The 16,792-nt window shown below is 39.1% G+C and overlaps 2 protein-coding genes and 1 long non-coding RNA gene across 11 annotated transcripts; all 3 read right to left on the reverse strand.

Annotated features, from left to right (window-relative positions):
- Window positions 1-1,476: 1,476 nt before the first annotated feature.
- eef1db (eukaryotic translation elongation factor 1 delta b (guanine nucleotide exchange protein)) lies at window positions 1,477-11,743 on the reverse strand. Of its 6 annotated transcripts, XM_015040659.1 has the most exons (11): window positions 11,532-11,739; window positions 8,984-9,042; window positions 6,543-7,804; window positions 6,042-6,159; window positions 5,562-5,633; window positions 4,567-4,629; window positions 4,177-4,270; window positions 3,304-3,416; window positions 3,027-3,236; window positions 2,732-2,926; window positions 1,477-1,596 (listed from the first exon to the last, which is right to left on the reverse strand). In XM_015040659.1, the coding sequence occupies exons 3-11, from the start codon at window positions 7,802-7,804 to the stop codon at window positions 1,558-1,560; spliced, it is 2,166 nt and encodes a 721-aa protein (XP_014896145.1). In that variant the 5' UTR covers window positions 8,984-9,042; window positions 11,532-11,739; the 3' UTR covers window positions 1,477-1,557. The 6 variants fall into 6 exon arrangements, with proteins under 6 accessions (XP_014896145.1, XP_014896143.1, XP_014896149.1 ...); XM_015040657.1 differs by lacking the exon at window positions 8,984-9,042 and having other exon boundaries at window positions 11,532-11,743; XM_015040663.1 differs by lacking the exon at window positions 6,543-7,804 and having other exon boundaries at window positions 11,532-11,638.
- On the reverse strand, window positions 9,804-11,295 carry LOC106952510 (uncharacterized). Its single transcript, XR_001426006.1, has 2 exons — window positions 10,965-11,295; window positions 9,804-10,917 (listed from the first exon to the last, which is right to left on the reverse strand). It is a non-coding gene; the product is annotated as an uncharacterized LOC106952510 (long non-coding RNA).
- Window positions 11,744-13,092: 1,349 nt separating the features above from the next.
- Window positions 13,093-16,462, reverse strand: pycr3 (pyrroline-5-carboxylate reductase 3). 4 transcript variants are annotated; one of them, XM_015040668.1, is made up of 7 exons: window positions 16,350-16,462; window positions 14,954-15,041; window positions 14,808-14,872; window positions 14,355-14,534; window positions 14,042-14,254; window positions 13,760-13,852; window positions 13,093-13,661 (listed from the first exon to the last, which is right to left on the reverse strand). In XM_015040668.1, the coding sequence occupies exons 2-7, from the start codon at window positions 15,033-15,035 to the stop codon at window positions 13,479-13,481; spliced, it is 816 nt and encodes a 271-aa protein (XP_014896154.1). In that variant the 5' UTR covers window positions 15,036-15,041; window positions 16,350-16,462; the 3' UTR covers window positions 13,093-13,478. The 4 variants fall into 4 exon arrangements, with proteins under 4 accessions (XP_014896154.1, XP_014896153.1, XP_014896152.1 ...); XM_015040667.1 differs by lacking the exon at window positions 16,350-16,462 and adding an exon at window positions 16,087-16,343; XM_015040666.1 differs by lacking the exon at window positions 16,350-16,462 and adding an exon at window positions 15,976-16,343.
- Between the last annotated feature and the right edge of the window lie 330 nt (window positions 16,463-16,792).

Raw genomic sequence — 16,792 nt, forward strand, 5'->3', positions numbered from 1 at the left:
CTGTTCCTCCAGCTCACAGAGGCACACCTTTCCACAGAAAAACGCCAAACGTCAGGTTAGTGGATTACATTCTTCTGCTGCCAAGTAGTCAAGCTCAAGAGATTTTGTCAGAATATTAATGTAGTAACGTATGTTCTGCTTTAACATGAGCAGCATAGCAGTAGACAGAAGCGTGCTCAAGCTTTTTGTTTATTTAAAACGTGACTGGTTAATTTTCAGCAGATGTACAGCATCTGCAGAAAGTGGATTGGCTCATGTTACCACATATATATAGATGAGATGCAGAACTGGGATGAACAGAGGGTCTGCAGCTCCCCACAGTGCAGAGACGCCTCCTGTGGCAGACACCAAGATGCTCCAGAAGCTTTGAGATGCCAGTTTGTGATCCTTGGATGGAAAATACATTTTCTGCTGATGCTTTTAGACTCATTCACCTCAAAATCAATAGAGAAATGCATAAAGCATTTAGCTAGAATGTGTAGCCTTTCCTACAGTGGAGGGCCAGAGCAGCAGAGGATAGCAACAGGAGCCGATAGACTTCCTGGAGTGTCATAAAGTGGCTCATCAGGCCTCAGTGAGCCAACCGGTTTATAACGACTAAAATCTGCAGTTCCTTCTACAATTCAGGTACTTTTCCCCAAAGTGTCTCCTGTAAGTCAGTCATGTGTCCATTTTTTATTCTAGGTGTGTTTATAAGTAATGAATAACTACTGTTTCAATGTTTCAGTGAAAAGCAGTAACCTCATGCAGCGAAAGGCAGACAGCAGAGGTGAGTGTCAAACTTGTAAAATAAAGCCAGTATGTCAAAATCATGGGATTGTTGCAATTTAAATCGCACAAATTTTCTAATATTTAAACCTGAAAACATGACAAAGCACTTTTATTATTTTGTTCATAAATGATGGTGCCAGAGACCTTTCATTTTGACACTTTGGCATGAATATTTGCTTTTGAGAAATGAACTATCCGTAAGTTTAGTTTCAGATGATTAATCTCTCCTATACTCTGTAGCCCATAAGTAAAAGTTAAAGTAAACCTAAACTAATTTTAGTCCTTCAAATTTTATTTAATTAAATGCATGTGGCAACAAAAAAACATGGATTCTATAAATTAAGTTTTATTGTCTTTCTGAACTGTTAACCATTGATGACATGGTGCATTCATGCGTGTTTTCAGTTGATCAGTTCGAATAAGAATAAAATTTACCAAAACAGTTTGAGGAAAAAATAGGTTATATAAAGAATTAAACAGAATTTCTGAAGATTGATATAACAAAGATTATAGTTGGAAAAAGTAACTGATTTCAATATTCAAACATTGTTCTAATAATCAAGTGTAAACCCAGGTTACTCAGAGTAGCAGGATCATAACTTTTAGTATTTAGTTTAAATAGTTGACATTAGATTGGAGTGCTGCTCATATACGCTATAATGGAATATTAGTTGTTGATTTGCTTACGTTATCATAACACAATAACGTCAGTGCAAGAATTGCTTTATTGTCAACCGTTGTCACAATCAGCAGAGAAACGGGGAGTGATGAAGAGCTGCTGCTGAATCAGATTTTGTTGAAAGCTGCTACATCCACACTCTGAACCTGAAACAAGTAGGAAAGCAAAAAAACAATTCAGTGAACTGCAGAGATTGCTTATAGATAAACTTGATATTTTGGCCACATGATGGCAGCACTGGACTAATACAGCTGGTTGTATTGACTTGTATCAAATTTCCACTAGTAGCTGAACAGTATTAATTACAGAATCTATTGAAAGAAAGAAGCTGACTCAGTTACTATTAAAGTAAAACGCCTTGTCTGCAAACATGGAACCAATCAAAACTGTAAACTTAATAAAAATGTGGAAGTTTGCTCTTTGCGTCATCCACGACTCAAAATGCAAAAATAATTGCCGATTTCAGTTTTAAAATCATCCTACAAGCCTTCTGGTAACAAATATAGTTTAATGCACCAGAGATAAATATTGTATTTGAAATTAAAGGCGACTTTGGATTTACTCCTGAAATAATTTTTATTTTAAAGACAGTTAGCAACACGGTTTATGCAGAGATTCAGTCTGAATTTGGCACTGACTTAACGAGCCGAGTCAGCTTTGTGATCCCAAAATGTCTAATCTTGAGATTAGCTAAACTGTCACCTTAAAATACAAGGTCACCATATTAATCTTAATTCAAAATGTGTTGAATTAAGATCGACACATTTTGATCTTAATTGATCTTAAAGCTAAAAACCGAACAATTTTTAGCTTTGTGATGGTAAACCTGAGTAAATGTCTTTTTTTTCTGGCTTTAAGTTGAATTAAAAGAACTGAACTGTTGCATGAACCTTACTGAAACATTCACAGCGACAGATTTGGTCACAGAAACCTATGAAACTTTCTGTTTATAGTAATTGGGTTAGAAAATGTTTACTGCAGCTCATCATTCTGCTCAGTCAAGTTGGAGAAAAATTTGTGAAGAAAGATTCATTAGTGCCCATTTCAACTCTGACCACCCAACAGAAATGTAAAGAAAACACTGACTTATTTTAAACTACAGGTGTTAAATATTCTAACTGAAAATTAATATGGTGAAATCTCCCCAAATGAAAGGCTTAATTTCACGTTATAGATGGATTAAATGGATAGAGGGTCACCATTACCTGGCCCTGAGACCTGTTTAGAAAGTAAGCTGAACTGAAACACAGTACTGGTAACAAAATAAATCCATGTACTTACATAGTCTTCAAACTTGGTGATCTCTTCCTCCAACAAATCTGTTCCCACCTTGTCGTCCTCCACCACGCATGCGATCTGGAGCTTCTTGATGCCGTAACCCACGGGAACCAGTTTAGATGTTCCCCATAGCAAGCCGTCTGCCTGCACCGAGCGCACGCACTCCTCCAGCTTCGCCATGTCCGTCTCATCGTCCCACTACGGCGAGCAGGAAAGAACAAAGTTAAACAGAACGTGAAGTTGGCCTGTGTTTTATAAATAAAGAGCATTTTAGGGTGGGAAGTTTAGAAAATCTTACAGGCTTAACATCCAGTAATATGGAGGACTTGGCGATGATAGCAGGTTTTTTTGCCTTCTTCTCCGCATATTCCTTCAATCTCTGCTCTTTAAGTTTCTCCGCTTCTTCGTCTTCATCACTACCAAACAGGTCGATATCGTCCTCATCATCGTCGTCGTTTTCTTCCTCCTGTTTAACTGGGGCACTGGCCTTCTGCTGGACACCAGTGCCCTGGAGAAATTAAGTGAGAACTTGCACTTTTTGATGACAGATCACCAAACGGTCAGCATCCACTCACATTTGTGAAGGGGACGGAGGCAGCAAGAGCCGGGGTCACTGATGCTGGACGTTTCTCAAGAACAGCAACTCGACATTCCAGTTTGGAGAGCGCTGCTCGTAGGTTGTCTACCACTGAAAACAAGATCCCAGTTATGGAATTCTGCAAATATAATCTAGATAATGTTAAATGTATAATGAAAAAAAAAAAAAAAAAAAAAGCAAAATCAACATATCCTTTCTTTGGCTTACAAACATCAGATATTCTCTATAAATAAGTAGGGATGTTAAAATCATAAATATCATGCTGAAATGAAATATTAATCACTCTTATTACCAAAGTTTTGCAAAATACGTCAAACATTTGTATTCTAGTTAAATTAGTTCTTATGTCAAAAGAAATGTCATATTGCTTGTCATTTAGCTTTTAAAAGAACCAGACTGTGAAACATTGTAAAAGGAATTTTAATGTTTTTATTATTTTATTCCAAACCAGTTTTAGAACTACAGGTTCCATTTAAAATCCTGATCTAATTAAGGTATAGAGGCCACAAAAACTCTTAAAACGGCTTTGTTAAAAACTTTTTTTTATTAACAAGAACATTTCTGAAGAAATTTAAACGGGGCCTTCCAAAGTGTGCTCGTCGGTTGGATATATAAATATATATATTTTGTCATTTGTGGTAAATATATTATGAAATGACAAGTCTTCAGATTCTAAAATATATGGCTGATCTTTTAAAGAACATGTTTTCTGTAAAAGAAATGTGCTTTCAATGTGGCGACTCAAATCCTAATTCAGCATAAACCCTAGAGTTATACAAGTAGCAACATAAAAGGTTCCAAGTATTAAAGACAAGAAACTGCAAACTGATGACTGTGGATGACAACCAACCTTTGTATAAACTCTGATTCTCTAATTCGAGGCTTTTGATGCGAGAAATAATTTCTCCCTGATCACCTGCACCGCTGTTGCTGCTGCTGGAGTTCTGCAGAGGTACAACATAAAAAAAAAAAAAAGAAAAACAAAAAAAAAAGAGAAATGTGTTACTATTCAAACTAAAGTTTTTCGACATGACAGCCTCTTTTGCAAAACAAAGACTGGAGAGAAACAGGGTATGTATGGAAACAGGCAGAAAAACAACACTGATAAGCAGGTGCTACCACTTTGCAAGTCATCCACAAACTGAATTTGCAATCAGATTGATCAAATTTTGCTTGCTCAGACTACCTGCTGAGAGCAGCAGCAGATGCTTCCAGCGACATGCAAGACTCAGAAACTTACAGGATGAGACAGTTGGGTCAGGGAAGCCTGGGAAGACCCTTTGTTACTCAGCGTATTCTTCAGCTTGGAGGAGGGGAGTGCAGGGTGGAACAAGGAAAGAAATCAGGGCAGGGAAATGGAAATGAGGCAGAGGGAAGTTGCATGAGCTACATAAAAAAACAGAACAATGAGGAGAGGGAGTCTAAAAGCAAAGGAAAACCAAGCTTCAAGTTGGAAGAAAAGAAAATAGTTCATGCAGGGAACAGAGAAATAGATCAACAAATCCTATCTTTTCAAATCTGCTCAGACAAAGAAACAACTTTTCTCAGAGGTATAGACGATCATCAGATGGTCATCACAAATGTTAAAAATAAGTTTATTTTCAGCACACTTTGATCCTTTTCAGACCAGTTTTACAGCAACAGTCTGGCTGAATGAGACGTGCTGCTGCAGAATCCTCAGCAGATTGTTTTCAAACCAAATGACTGAAAAGTTGCTCTTCTGCAAAACTCTGCCAGATAAAGGCTTGGAGTTGGAAGTGTTTCTTTCTTGACACAGCCGGCAGTCAGATGACCATGAACTTTCCCTTAGTAATGCACCCAATAGCCAAGCCTCTTGGAAACTCCTTGAAAACGCTTCATGAGTCAAATCCAATCTGTCCTTCAGAGGCAGTAAGCTCTGCACATTTCCTCTCGTCATCTGAGTATTTTCTCATCTGCTCTGTGTCTTTCTGTATTCAACTCCAAACATTTTGTTTGTTTTTCATCATTTTGAAACTGGAAGCAATACACCTTGATGTAGGACATGTTAAACTTTTACAAGTAGTAAAGCTGGATATACATCCAAAACATTTCCATGAATACATTTTATTCTTAAATTTGATGAATATAAATACGGGAGCACAGTTTACCATTGACAACAAACAACAAGGCTGGTTTATTTGTTTCATTCAAAAGTGATGACTGCAAAGGCAGACCGGTTCAATGTTTTAGCTTAGGAATTGTCTCAGTTCTTACCCCGGCTAGAGATTTCTGGATGTTCTCCCGAGCTCGAGCAATGTCCTGCAGGATGGCATTAGCTCCAACATCCTACAATGAAAACAAGGAAATATTTGAGAATCTTTTACTATGAAAAGATAGACACGAAAAGACCTGAGCTGGATGTGCACTTTTAAAGCCAGTTTCACGATGAAAGTGCCACTTAAAACTTTAATGCTTCTGCACCAATTGTCTTCATCTCAACACGTATCTTAAAATAAAAGCAAATCTGCCCCATCTTTACACTCTGCTTCTTCACAACCTGATTGACTTTTTTGCTGTACTCACGAGTTTTGCATTATAATGATTTAGCAATGAACTTAATTGTAACGTTGTGCAACACCCAATCACCATTTTATAATGGCTGGACGGTAGAATTGTAGCTTTAGGACGTACGAGGTGTTGGAAAGATAGAAAATTGATTCAAAAAAACCTAAATCAACAGTCTGAATGGATTACCTGTATGTTTTGCGATGAGCCGTTCATTCGCTCATAAAAGCGTCTTTCCGCCTCATCATAACGAGGCTTCTCAAACCATATCTTCTCCTGAGCCAAGAAGTCCACTGAGCTCATTTTTCTAAAAAAAAAAAAAAAAAAAAAAAAAGGAATGTAGGGCAAAAAATGTCAGGGGATAAGAAAATGAACAACTACATTAAACTTATGATTTAGAATGTATCAAGTATGAACTCAAACATTTTATATTGCTTCCATACAACCAGACACCCCAAGTACAACTCTACAAATGTTGAAAGGAAAATGGTGGGAGAAAAATCAATTTTGGTCGAACTCAGGAAAAGAAAGAATAAAACAATTAGAAATGAATACATGATCTAGAAGGAATGAAAGAAACAAGGTGAAAGAAGAAAAAAAGAATTTGAAAGGCGGGAATATTATAATGAAAAGTAATGAACGATGAATTGAAACATCTGGAGCGGTTCCATTCCCCCGGTTTGGTCATACTTGTCCCTTTTAGGCATCTTTGAGGACCCTGATGACTTTTCTGCCTCCGGCCTCCGATTCTTCTTCTCCGCACAGACTTTATCCAAACCACGGCTTTGAAAACGGTTCTCTGCAGCATCGTACCGCCACTTGTCCAGCCACACCAGCTCGCTGTCCGGGTGAAGGAAGAAGCACACTCCAGAAGGTTCTTCGGTCTCAAGGGACTCTGCTGGCTCTTCTTCCTCCTGAATCGGGTGAAGGGCATGAAAGACTTCTGCTTTACACTGCAGGATCAGTGGTTTCTCTTCTTCTGCCATGTCCTCACTGTCCTCCTCTTCCTCTTCCATAAGGCTTTGAGGGTGGTCACTTCCTCTGGTGGTGGGGGTGCAGATTTGCCTCTTGGAGGAATTATTAGCATACAGGTTCTGGTAAAAGGCTGCTTCGGCACGATCGTACGCAGGTTTGTCGAGCCACACTTCCCTCAGTAGCTCGACTGGAATGCGTGGCAGCCCGTTAATAGACTGTCGAGAAGCCGGCGTACCAGTTGCCTGTTGGACAACAGGGGTTGCTGGAGTCGGGGCTTGAGACTGATACCCTTCATCGGGTGTTCTGGAGGCACCGGAGCAGTTAGTTGGAGGTGAGAGGTCAAGGGAGTTAGGAGCTGATGGGGGAGCAGATCCCTCAACAAAGCGCCGCTCTGCTTGGTCGAAAGTCGTCTTGTTGACCCATACTTTCTCCACTATGTGGTGGCAAGCCACCTGATCAACATGGTGACAAGCCGGTCCAGAGGAAGATGGAGCCACGGTGGATGGATTGCTTGAACGTTTCCCTGAGGACTGATGTGAACGGTTGGGCTTGGAGATCCGGTTAGCAGAGCTCACTAGCCAGCACTGGTAGAGGCTCTCAGCTTGTTCGTAGATGTTGCGTTCAAACCACACACTGCCACATTCCGATTGCAAGCCCATCAATGCAGCCGGTTGCTCAGGCGACTGGCTGGTGTGTTCGTCAGGCTTCTCTTTGTTTTTCACTTCATCCGTCTTTCCCTCATGGTGGCTCCCGGGATTAGATGAGCGTTTCTTGCGGCGACGGCTTTTCCCACTGCGCTTTCCGTTTCCATTCAAGCTACCACTCTCTGGAGAAGAAGAGGTTGTCTCTCCATTTCTCTGGCCTGGTTCTGTCTTTTTCTTACAGCCCAGGTTGGTTTGATCCAACTGACTTTGGCTGGGAGGCTGATCATGCTCCGATTGGTCCTTAACAGAGCACTGGGAGATCTTCTTGGACATCTTAGAGCAATTGTAGGACAAAAAGAGAATAACAGGTACAAGCTTTTGGGTTAGTTACAAAGGCAGGAAGAGAAAGATAGGTTCATTTTTAGGCGACAGATCATCAATGGCATATTTTCCAAAGTAACGGAAGTATACGCAAACTAGAAAGAATCCACAGGCAAGTCCTCAACAAAAAAACAAGCAGCATGCAGACTAATGTGTTCATTTTGGGTATGAATTGGCAGATCAGAATTATGGCAGTAAGCAATCACAGAGCACTATAATAACTCATAGTTCAAAAAGTGGAGAGTTAACATGCAAAGGGTGACGACTCCTAGAACCTTCCCACATTGTCACTTTAAAACCACAAACGTCAGTGTATTTTACTGAGATTTTTGGTTACAGCATCATTCTGTGGAATTACTGTTCTTCAGCAGTGAAAGAATCTGATCAGAGCTGATGAGAACAGCGTTAAAGCCACATACAAAGCAAATCTAAAAAAAAAAAAAAAAGACTCCAGAAAAGTGGAAATTGAGGCAGGACACCACCACTAAATATACAGTCAGCAGAAGAGTTTATATCAGAAGACTGAACTTCAGTCCTTGGGTGCTAGTGTCCTGCAACTCTGCAGCATGTACCCAAGTTGTAGTGTTCTGCTAATGACTCATTTGTTTGAACTAGGTTTCTCACTGAGCCTGAAAGCAGAAGAAAAACCTAAAATTGCAAAACTAAAAGAGACATTGCTGCTAATACCGGAGCAAAAGTTGGTTCTATTGGGGGGGGGGAGACACACTTTCTTCTACTCACAATTCTGCACTATTTTAGTGGTTGGTCTATCACATAAAATCACAATAAAACACACAGCGGCATGTGGTTAAAACATCACAAAATGTGGAAGAGTCCATAGGGCCTGGACACTATTAGTGTACACTGCATAAGGTTTAGAACTGCAAGCTATATCCACTTTCTGGTACTGTACAGGTTACTATATGAACAATGTAAATAAGGGCATCCAAAGAAAAACAATGTTCATGCAAGTTCATGTAATAAATTATACATTATGCAAGTCATGCTGTTTTATACTATACAATAAAATTAGGCATTTACTCACTTACACAACATTAATATGGAGCCAACAGTAATTCCATTTTGGAAAGTTCAGGAGTTTCACATATGATTTTTATGTTCTTAACTCACCTTCCTCGGTAAAGTTGTAGCTGTCAAGCTATTAAACAAAGTGAACCTCTCAACACGTTCTTTTCATCCAGTTAACCGCAAGCAAGTGAAAGAGAAATTTAACAATCACCACCTTGTAAATTGAATAACAAATATATGGCATGCAAATGTGTAAAAAAAAAAAAAAAAAACTAAAGCTAAAGTCATGCTCAAGCCAAAATCTATTACTTTCAGATTATCCACATACACCATTCAGTTGAAAGAAAGAGTTTAGGAGTGTCTCGATATTGAGTTCATAAGAACGTGAGAAGATATTACTTTCAAGAAAATTTCACACATCAAATGTATGCTGCACAGACTTTTATTAGGCATTTTTATAAATTTTTCAAAAAATACAAACTGATGTATTTTTCTGATTTTTTGATTCTCTTCAAACCTTAAGAGAGTCCTTCTACTGTGTATGGTCTGCAATACAACATTTACCATTTTAAGTTGGACAAGCTGATTGTGATGTAGCTCGACGTACTCTAGACGTCCAGCCATCGGTCTTTGAAGCAATGCTTTCTGCCTCCTTCGGCATCTGAACTTTCTAGTGCTTGCATATTGTTCAGGTCTTGATCGCCGCTCTCTCATGATTTATTCTTCATAACTCCCTACTGGCTAGGCCTCATTAGATAGTCAATATCATAAAATTTGAACATTGTGAGATCTTGTAGAAGATATCTGAAACGGTGTTCATTACAAAAATCTAGTTCCAGGAATATATTTAGGAACATAATGTCTCGACTCAGGCTACAAATGTCATGTCCAGCTGGGTTTTTTTTTTTTTTTTGTATTATTATTGTTTTAATCAGCAAACATTGCTTTGTTCTTGCTGGGAACTGTATGTTTAGCAGCAGGTTTAGGGTGTAACAGAGTTTCAACAAACAGACAAGTTAATTTTGGAATCGGCTGCAATTACTTACCAGTGCAAGACGAGTAATTCCTGTTTATGATATGCTTACCTTGACTAATACTCTTCATTAGCATTTGTTAGATGTTATGTTTAGAAGTGCATATATTAACATAACCAAGAAACAACTCATTATATTTGCACTTCACTTGTGCCACTGATTACTAAGAAGCAGCAATTGAGCAATTAAAAGATAAAAGGTGGGAAAAAAGAGGAATTTCAACACCTTATAAAATGTTGATATAAGACACATTTAATATTAATGTCCATCTGTGTACACACACATTTCAATAAATTAGAATAGAAATTTCAAATGTTAAATGCAGCGAGTCATTAAATACGGTGATGCATTTCAAATGTTTATTTTGATGAATATGACTTAGAGCTAATGAAAACCCAAAATTACATTTCTCAAAAACATAAAGATGACATTGGCCTACAAAGTATGTCTGTGTACAGTATATATATGCAATACTTTGTCAGAGATCCTTTTGCATGAATAGCTTCACCAATGTAGCATGATACAGAGGCAATCAGCATGTGGAACTGCTGATGAATACAGGAAGCTTGTTGGCCTTCAACTTATCTACATCTTTGGCCTGTTTTCCTCTTGACAATTCTATATCAATTTCCCATGGGATTTGGGTAAAATGCTGACAAATTAAACAGCCAGCAGTCATTATTCAGCATGGTCAATAAATCAGTAGTATGGGCAGGTGCTAACCCCTGCTGGTAGATGAAATCAGCAACTTAATTATCAACACACAAAATCCTCTAAAACATTGGGTATGTCCTGAATACATCTATGTATACCAATTATTGATATGCTGACTCCAAGTGCAGTAGACATCTTATGAATCTTCCCAAAATACTTAAATCAGTTCTCCTTTCCATTCCCATCAAGGTTATCACTGCTCCTTGGGTGCCTTCTTCCTTCCACTAAACTTACCATGAATGATCTTGGCAATAACGTTAAGAGTGATAATAACCATCTCTTACTCAACTGTGAAGTAATGAGTCTTCACTCACCATGATTGTGCAGCAAATGACATTTGTAAATTTCAAGTTTTCAGAGAAACTGAATTTTGGGTTTTCAGCAGCTCTAAGCCACATTTTTTAAGTAAAAGCTCAACATTGCGCTTTGACCTGAATCACACCCATTCCGATGCACATGTAACGTGTTTTTATAAACTGAAACACATATGTACCTACAAAACGAACAAAGGTCTGTCCTCTGCTGCAGTAAAGAGCCTCATCAGGGCTATCATCATGCGTCTTGCTAACCTGAACATTAGCCATATTTTTTAGAGTGTCAAGTCGATGTGAACACTGATGATTAATGGTTATTGTCTCCCACTCAAACAATAATTGAAGTCATAAAACATACCCGTTTTCTCATGTCAATACCGACATTTAGAGAAGAACAGAAAACTGGACCAGCGGCCATTCACGCCGGTATTCGGAAGGCGTGCCAGCTAGCAACCTGCTAGCCTTGGCTAACATCAGTTTCGATAACCGACAATTCTTCCCCATAAATACCCAGTAGTGTCCAGTTAAGTTCTGACAGCATCCCCTACACTGGAACCCTGTCTGTCAGTCAGCGTCATCGTTACTTACTGTTGTGTTTTTGTCTTTTTTTCGGTGTAGCCGCAGGCCGGTGGGTAAAACGCGTGTTTCTCCAGCCGAGTGAGTGACAACGGGAAGGAAGAAGAGGAGGAGGAAGAAGCAAGGAGCAGCAGCGTTTGTGTGAAATTGGAGGAAAGGGGAGGTATGTTTGTGAATCATTGATATCTCCACATGCTCAGGTTGAATTGATCCAAAAACGACTACTGACACCAGGGACGCCGCCGGGAATTTTAGTTGCATTAATTTTGCTATTGCCAGGGGCCCTAAAATATTTGTTCTATTTATATATAAAAAAAAGTAGTTTTTCCTTTTTTGTGCCCTCTCCCCTCAAATATGGCGCCCCTGATAGATTATTGAAAGTATTAGTATTTTTCAACTCATAAATCACTTAATATAAGTGATTTCCAGCCTGGGGGACCAGTCCGCCTAGGGTCTCTGCTAGAAAGATTGAGTGTTGGGCAGTGCAAAGGCTGTCATCATATTTGGAACCTATTAAAAGTATGAAATATATTTATGGGATTACAATTATCTATCCATCCATGCTGCCTAACTCCTGCAATCACTGGATGATATGTGGTGTACCCTGGACAGCTCACCAGTCCATCACAGGGCAACGCAGAGACACACAATCTTGTAAACACATGCATACCTTTTATTGAGAACTTTATAGCCACCAATTAACCTACCAGTTATGGACTGTAGGTGGAAGAGAGAGTACCTGAAGAAAACCCATGGAGGATGCACAGAAAGACAAGGCAAACTCCACTCAGAAAGACCCCAGGCTAAGATTCAAACTCAGTACCTTCTTGCTACAAGGCAATAGTGAAGCCCAGTTAAAATTAATTTACAATAAATCATTACACTACCCTAACTGTTTTGACCTCTTTTTAAATACTAAAACAACAATTCCCTGCACACACATTCACATCTCATCTTCACAAATCGGCAGATTAACAGGAAGATGCAGCATCCTGAGTCAAACCTTCCAGTGAAAACTGCAGTCTGTATAAGCTGCTGAATCTTTGTATCTGCATACATGTATGTAGGAACAAAGTGGTTGATTTCTTGACAGTTTTTCTCATGGCTTTTGCACACATACATTAATTGTGCTTTCTTTTGTATCATGACTGGGAAGAAAAAGAAACGTAATTAAAAACAGATTCCTGTTTGGAGTAATTCGATATTTCAGGAAAGGGATGACTGGACAGCAAGATTTAAGTTACATTTCTTTTTCCTTTTTTCTATATTTTTCACTATGATATTTTCAATTAAATATTACAAATTTTAAACATTTGGTAAACATTATCTCTGTATGTAAATATCTGTTTGCAAGGAGCTGGTAAATTTAAAATGGTTCATATTTTTACTTTACATGTGCTCGTTTCATGTAGCAGGCTGGCATGTAGGCCAACATACCATTCAATGGTTTGCGTGGATCAAATTACCTCTGACCGTTTCACTAGCCGGGGACTGAGCTATGCGAGTACTGCTAATTCATCCACCAACTTTCCTCTAACACAACCTTACAAGCGCATAGCAATCTAGAAAAACAGTAAGGCAAATATAATTATTCTCTATCACAATATTATTTATTTATGAACATCTCATTATGCATATCTACCCTCATTTAAGGGAAGGATTATTCTGCATGTTAATGCAGACATTAAACTTGTGATCCAACAGATTTTCTTTTATTTACCATCACACAAAGTGAAACATAAGAAGTCCATCCTTTGAAAGATCCAACGAAGGTGTAAGATGTGTTTTTTTTTAATCAAGATTATGATTTTTTTTTTATTATTACAATATCAAGTTATGAAATATAAAAAAATAAATAATAAAAAAAAAACAGCCATCTTATTTTTAAGACTTTCCATGGTTAAAGTTCAAGATGTAGTTCTTAAAAAGGTATACTGACACACGGACCCTTCCTGCTGCCTATTTTTTCCCAAGCTCCCTTGCTCTCTGAGTGGCTGATTCCACCGCACTCATGACAGACGCCCTCACGCCTCCCTGCTCCAGTGTGTGAAGCCCGTAGATGGTTGTTCCACCCGGGGTGCAGACCTCAGCCCGAAGCTGAGCTGGATGTTTCCCAGAATCGCGTAGCAATTTCCCAGCACCCTGCAGCAAATGACAAATAATCAAACACTAAATTTGGACATGGGTTTCTAGTCAAGAGCATTTTTGGAAAACAAAAGTGCAGATATTGTACGACTCACCAGAACAGTTTGGGATGCGATGCTGTGAGCCAGAGCACTTGGCATGCCCATTTTAACAGCTCCTTCTGCCAGCGCTTCTGCAAAAAGATACACCTAGACAAAAAAAATAAAAATAACCCAGCAAAAAACAAACAAAATAGATTAATAAATAATGGCAAAGAAAATTTAACATGATGGATATGTGTCTAAGCTGGTACTGTTACTTGTGGGACATTGGCAAAAGCTTGTGTAAAAAATTGTATAATTCATAGTGTGTAGATATGAACACACGCCGAGACTTACAAAAGCGACTCCGCTCCCGCTCAGCCCTGTGTGGACATCGATCCAGGCCTCAGGCACCTCCTCCACCAAACCACAGCAATGCAACAAGCTGAGAAGTAGAGCGCCATCCTCCCCTTTTGCGTTGGTGCCCAGTGCAAACAAGAGGGCCCCCTCTTGAACCAGACAGGGAAGGTTAGGCATCAGCCTGATGACAATCGAGTTTTCTGGGAGGAGCTTGAAATGAAAAAGAAATAAAAAAAGATTCAAGATATTTGATACCCAGACAGATCAAACTTGTATAGTGAAAACCTGTTACAGCGGCTGTGGCCCTCACCTCCTCCAACATAGCTAGCGTCACTCCGGCGGCAACCGACACGATTATCTGTTTCTTTGTGATGTGCTGAGAGACTTCAACGAGAACACGTGGAATCATATGAGGCTTGACGGCGACAAACACCACGTCTGACACACAGACCACATCAGTGTTGGAGTGTGTCACAGAAATGCCAAGTTCCTGAAAACATTTTACCAGTTCAACAACAGATTTATCAAGCACAATTATCCATACAACTGACAGATAAAATACTCAGAATCTGAGTTAGGTGTGCTGGAATAACTGATTAAGCTTTTCTCTGTTCACATCTGCAGGAATTCATCACAGCAGCTGGTTTGCAGGTGAAAACATAGAGCAAAACTAAACTAAATTTAGAAACAGTAGCATGTCCTCAATGTTGCTGCTCATCGTCTTGAGTTACCTTACAAATAAATTACAGAAATAAATAAATACCTGGAATCGTCCTAAATTTGTAGAGGATGGTGCACTAACTTTGATGTTTGCCGGTAGAACATTTCCTGCAATACAAAAAAAAAATGACCATGAAGATTAACACTCAAATATTGTTTCAGTATTTCAACAAGTAAGTCTACACTAACCTGACAACATCCCCTTTGCAATGCCAAAAGCCATGTTTCCTGCACCAATAAAGCCGATCCTCTGTTGTGCGTCCGGGTTCATTTTGATCTGAGGAAAATGCAGATAAACCAATATTGCAGCCAGAAAATGTCATATTATCTCCACTGTTAAAAAAGGTGATGCTTTGTATAAGGCCCTACTTACATAGTAGCTAAGAAAGGGAAAGTGAGGCTATCATTTACCCTTAGGCTCACCCAAACTGGGACAAAACAAATTGGAAAAACTTTGATTTGAGCTTAAACATTCAGATAATACAGTCAGAATTAGACATGCATGAAAGCAAAAATGCAATCTATCAGGTATCAAAGGTAGAAGGGGTGGTTGTACAATGGTGTGGGGGAATATTATCTTGGCACAGTGTGCGACTCTTGCCAAATGAGTAATGGATTTTGATGCAATCCATTACTTTATGGCCACATTATACCCATTTTCTGCATGATACTTCCAGCAGGATAATGCACCATGTCATAAAGCTCAGATCATATCAAGCTGGTTTCTTGAACAAGATGTTGTGCAGTCCAGAAACCTACAAAGTCATCACCAAATTTGTGACGAATAGCCCACATATCCTGGGATGAGACCCTGCTTTGGTGCCAACTCAAAGAAGTTGCTTGCAATGAATGCTCTTGAGAGTTTCAGTAACTAATCTAGTTTCTACCTCCTAGTTCTGTTTCTTCGTGCTAGCCAAGTCGGTCTAATGAAGCTTCACTCGGCTATATTGCTAATAACAATGTGCTAACGCGGCTAGTTAGGAGGAGCAAACTCTGCAGACTGATGATGCTCCAGCGCTGCACTGCTACCCCGATAATCTAAACAAGCAATTCCGACAAATCCCTGTAATACACTGACAGTAAATCTTTCTGCATCTAAGGACAGCGAGAGAGAATTTGTTTTAATTAGATTAAAAATCATACAAATGTGTTTAGCTCGTTTAAATAAAAGAAACATGGCGTATAGCAAAGGCAGAGATTGCTTTATTCACCTGATTTCGGTTTCTTAATCACAGTCCGGCGTAGTTCAAGCAAAAACGTTCTTTTCGAACTCTCTAATGGCCTGCTTCGGCTACTCTCCCTGAGCATCCACGTGAACCAACCGTTCGTGAATGATTCGAATCATTCGAGTGAACGAACTGGAGCAAATCATTTCATCGAGCTGTCAAATCCGAGTCAAGGGAGCAGGGTCTTGTATTACCGCTTGCTGCTTAACAGTCGGATGTTTAAGTCTTAAATGCCGAAGAATACTTCCTGTGAAAGCCAACTTAGGTTGAGAGTTTTACTTTGCAAATGTTGCACTATGCAACTGTATTTCGAACGCATCTAAATTGGCTCCAGATACAACTTTTTCTCTTTGACTCACTCGTCCTGGGATTCATTCAGCGTCTCTTCTTCTTCTAATGGCTTTTTGGTGGTTGGCAACACAGACATGAACACGTAGACGCCTCATGGAGCGGGTCATCCCGTTGTTGCTATACGTAACAGCGTCCGCCATATTGAATGTGGCTTATGTGAAAGTAAGTCGAGTGAATGGACCGAACTTCAGAAAGTGCCGTTCTACGAAGTATTTTTAGCTAGTCTTCGTCATCGACTCACTCGCATATAAACGTTAATATACTTGGAAATTAAACAATCACCAAAGACAACATTGCATCATATTTTAATTGTAATTTCTGAATAAAGAAAATAAATGTCAACCCATGATACAATTGATTCTGATAAATCGTCTTTATATTCACAGTAATTAACATCTATGAACATATATACACACACAGACATCGTCAATATATTAAATTTATATATATA

The sequence above is a fragment of the Poecilia latipinna genome, unplaced genomic scaffold (assembly GCF_001443285.1).
Source record: "Poecilia latipinna isolate Pla-1442-1.1 unplaced genomic scaffold, P_latipinna-1.0 Scaffold522, whole genome shotgun sequence".
NCBI lineage: Eukaryota > Metazoa > Chordata > Actinopteri > Cyprinodontiformes > Poeciliidae > Poecilia > Poecilia latipinna.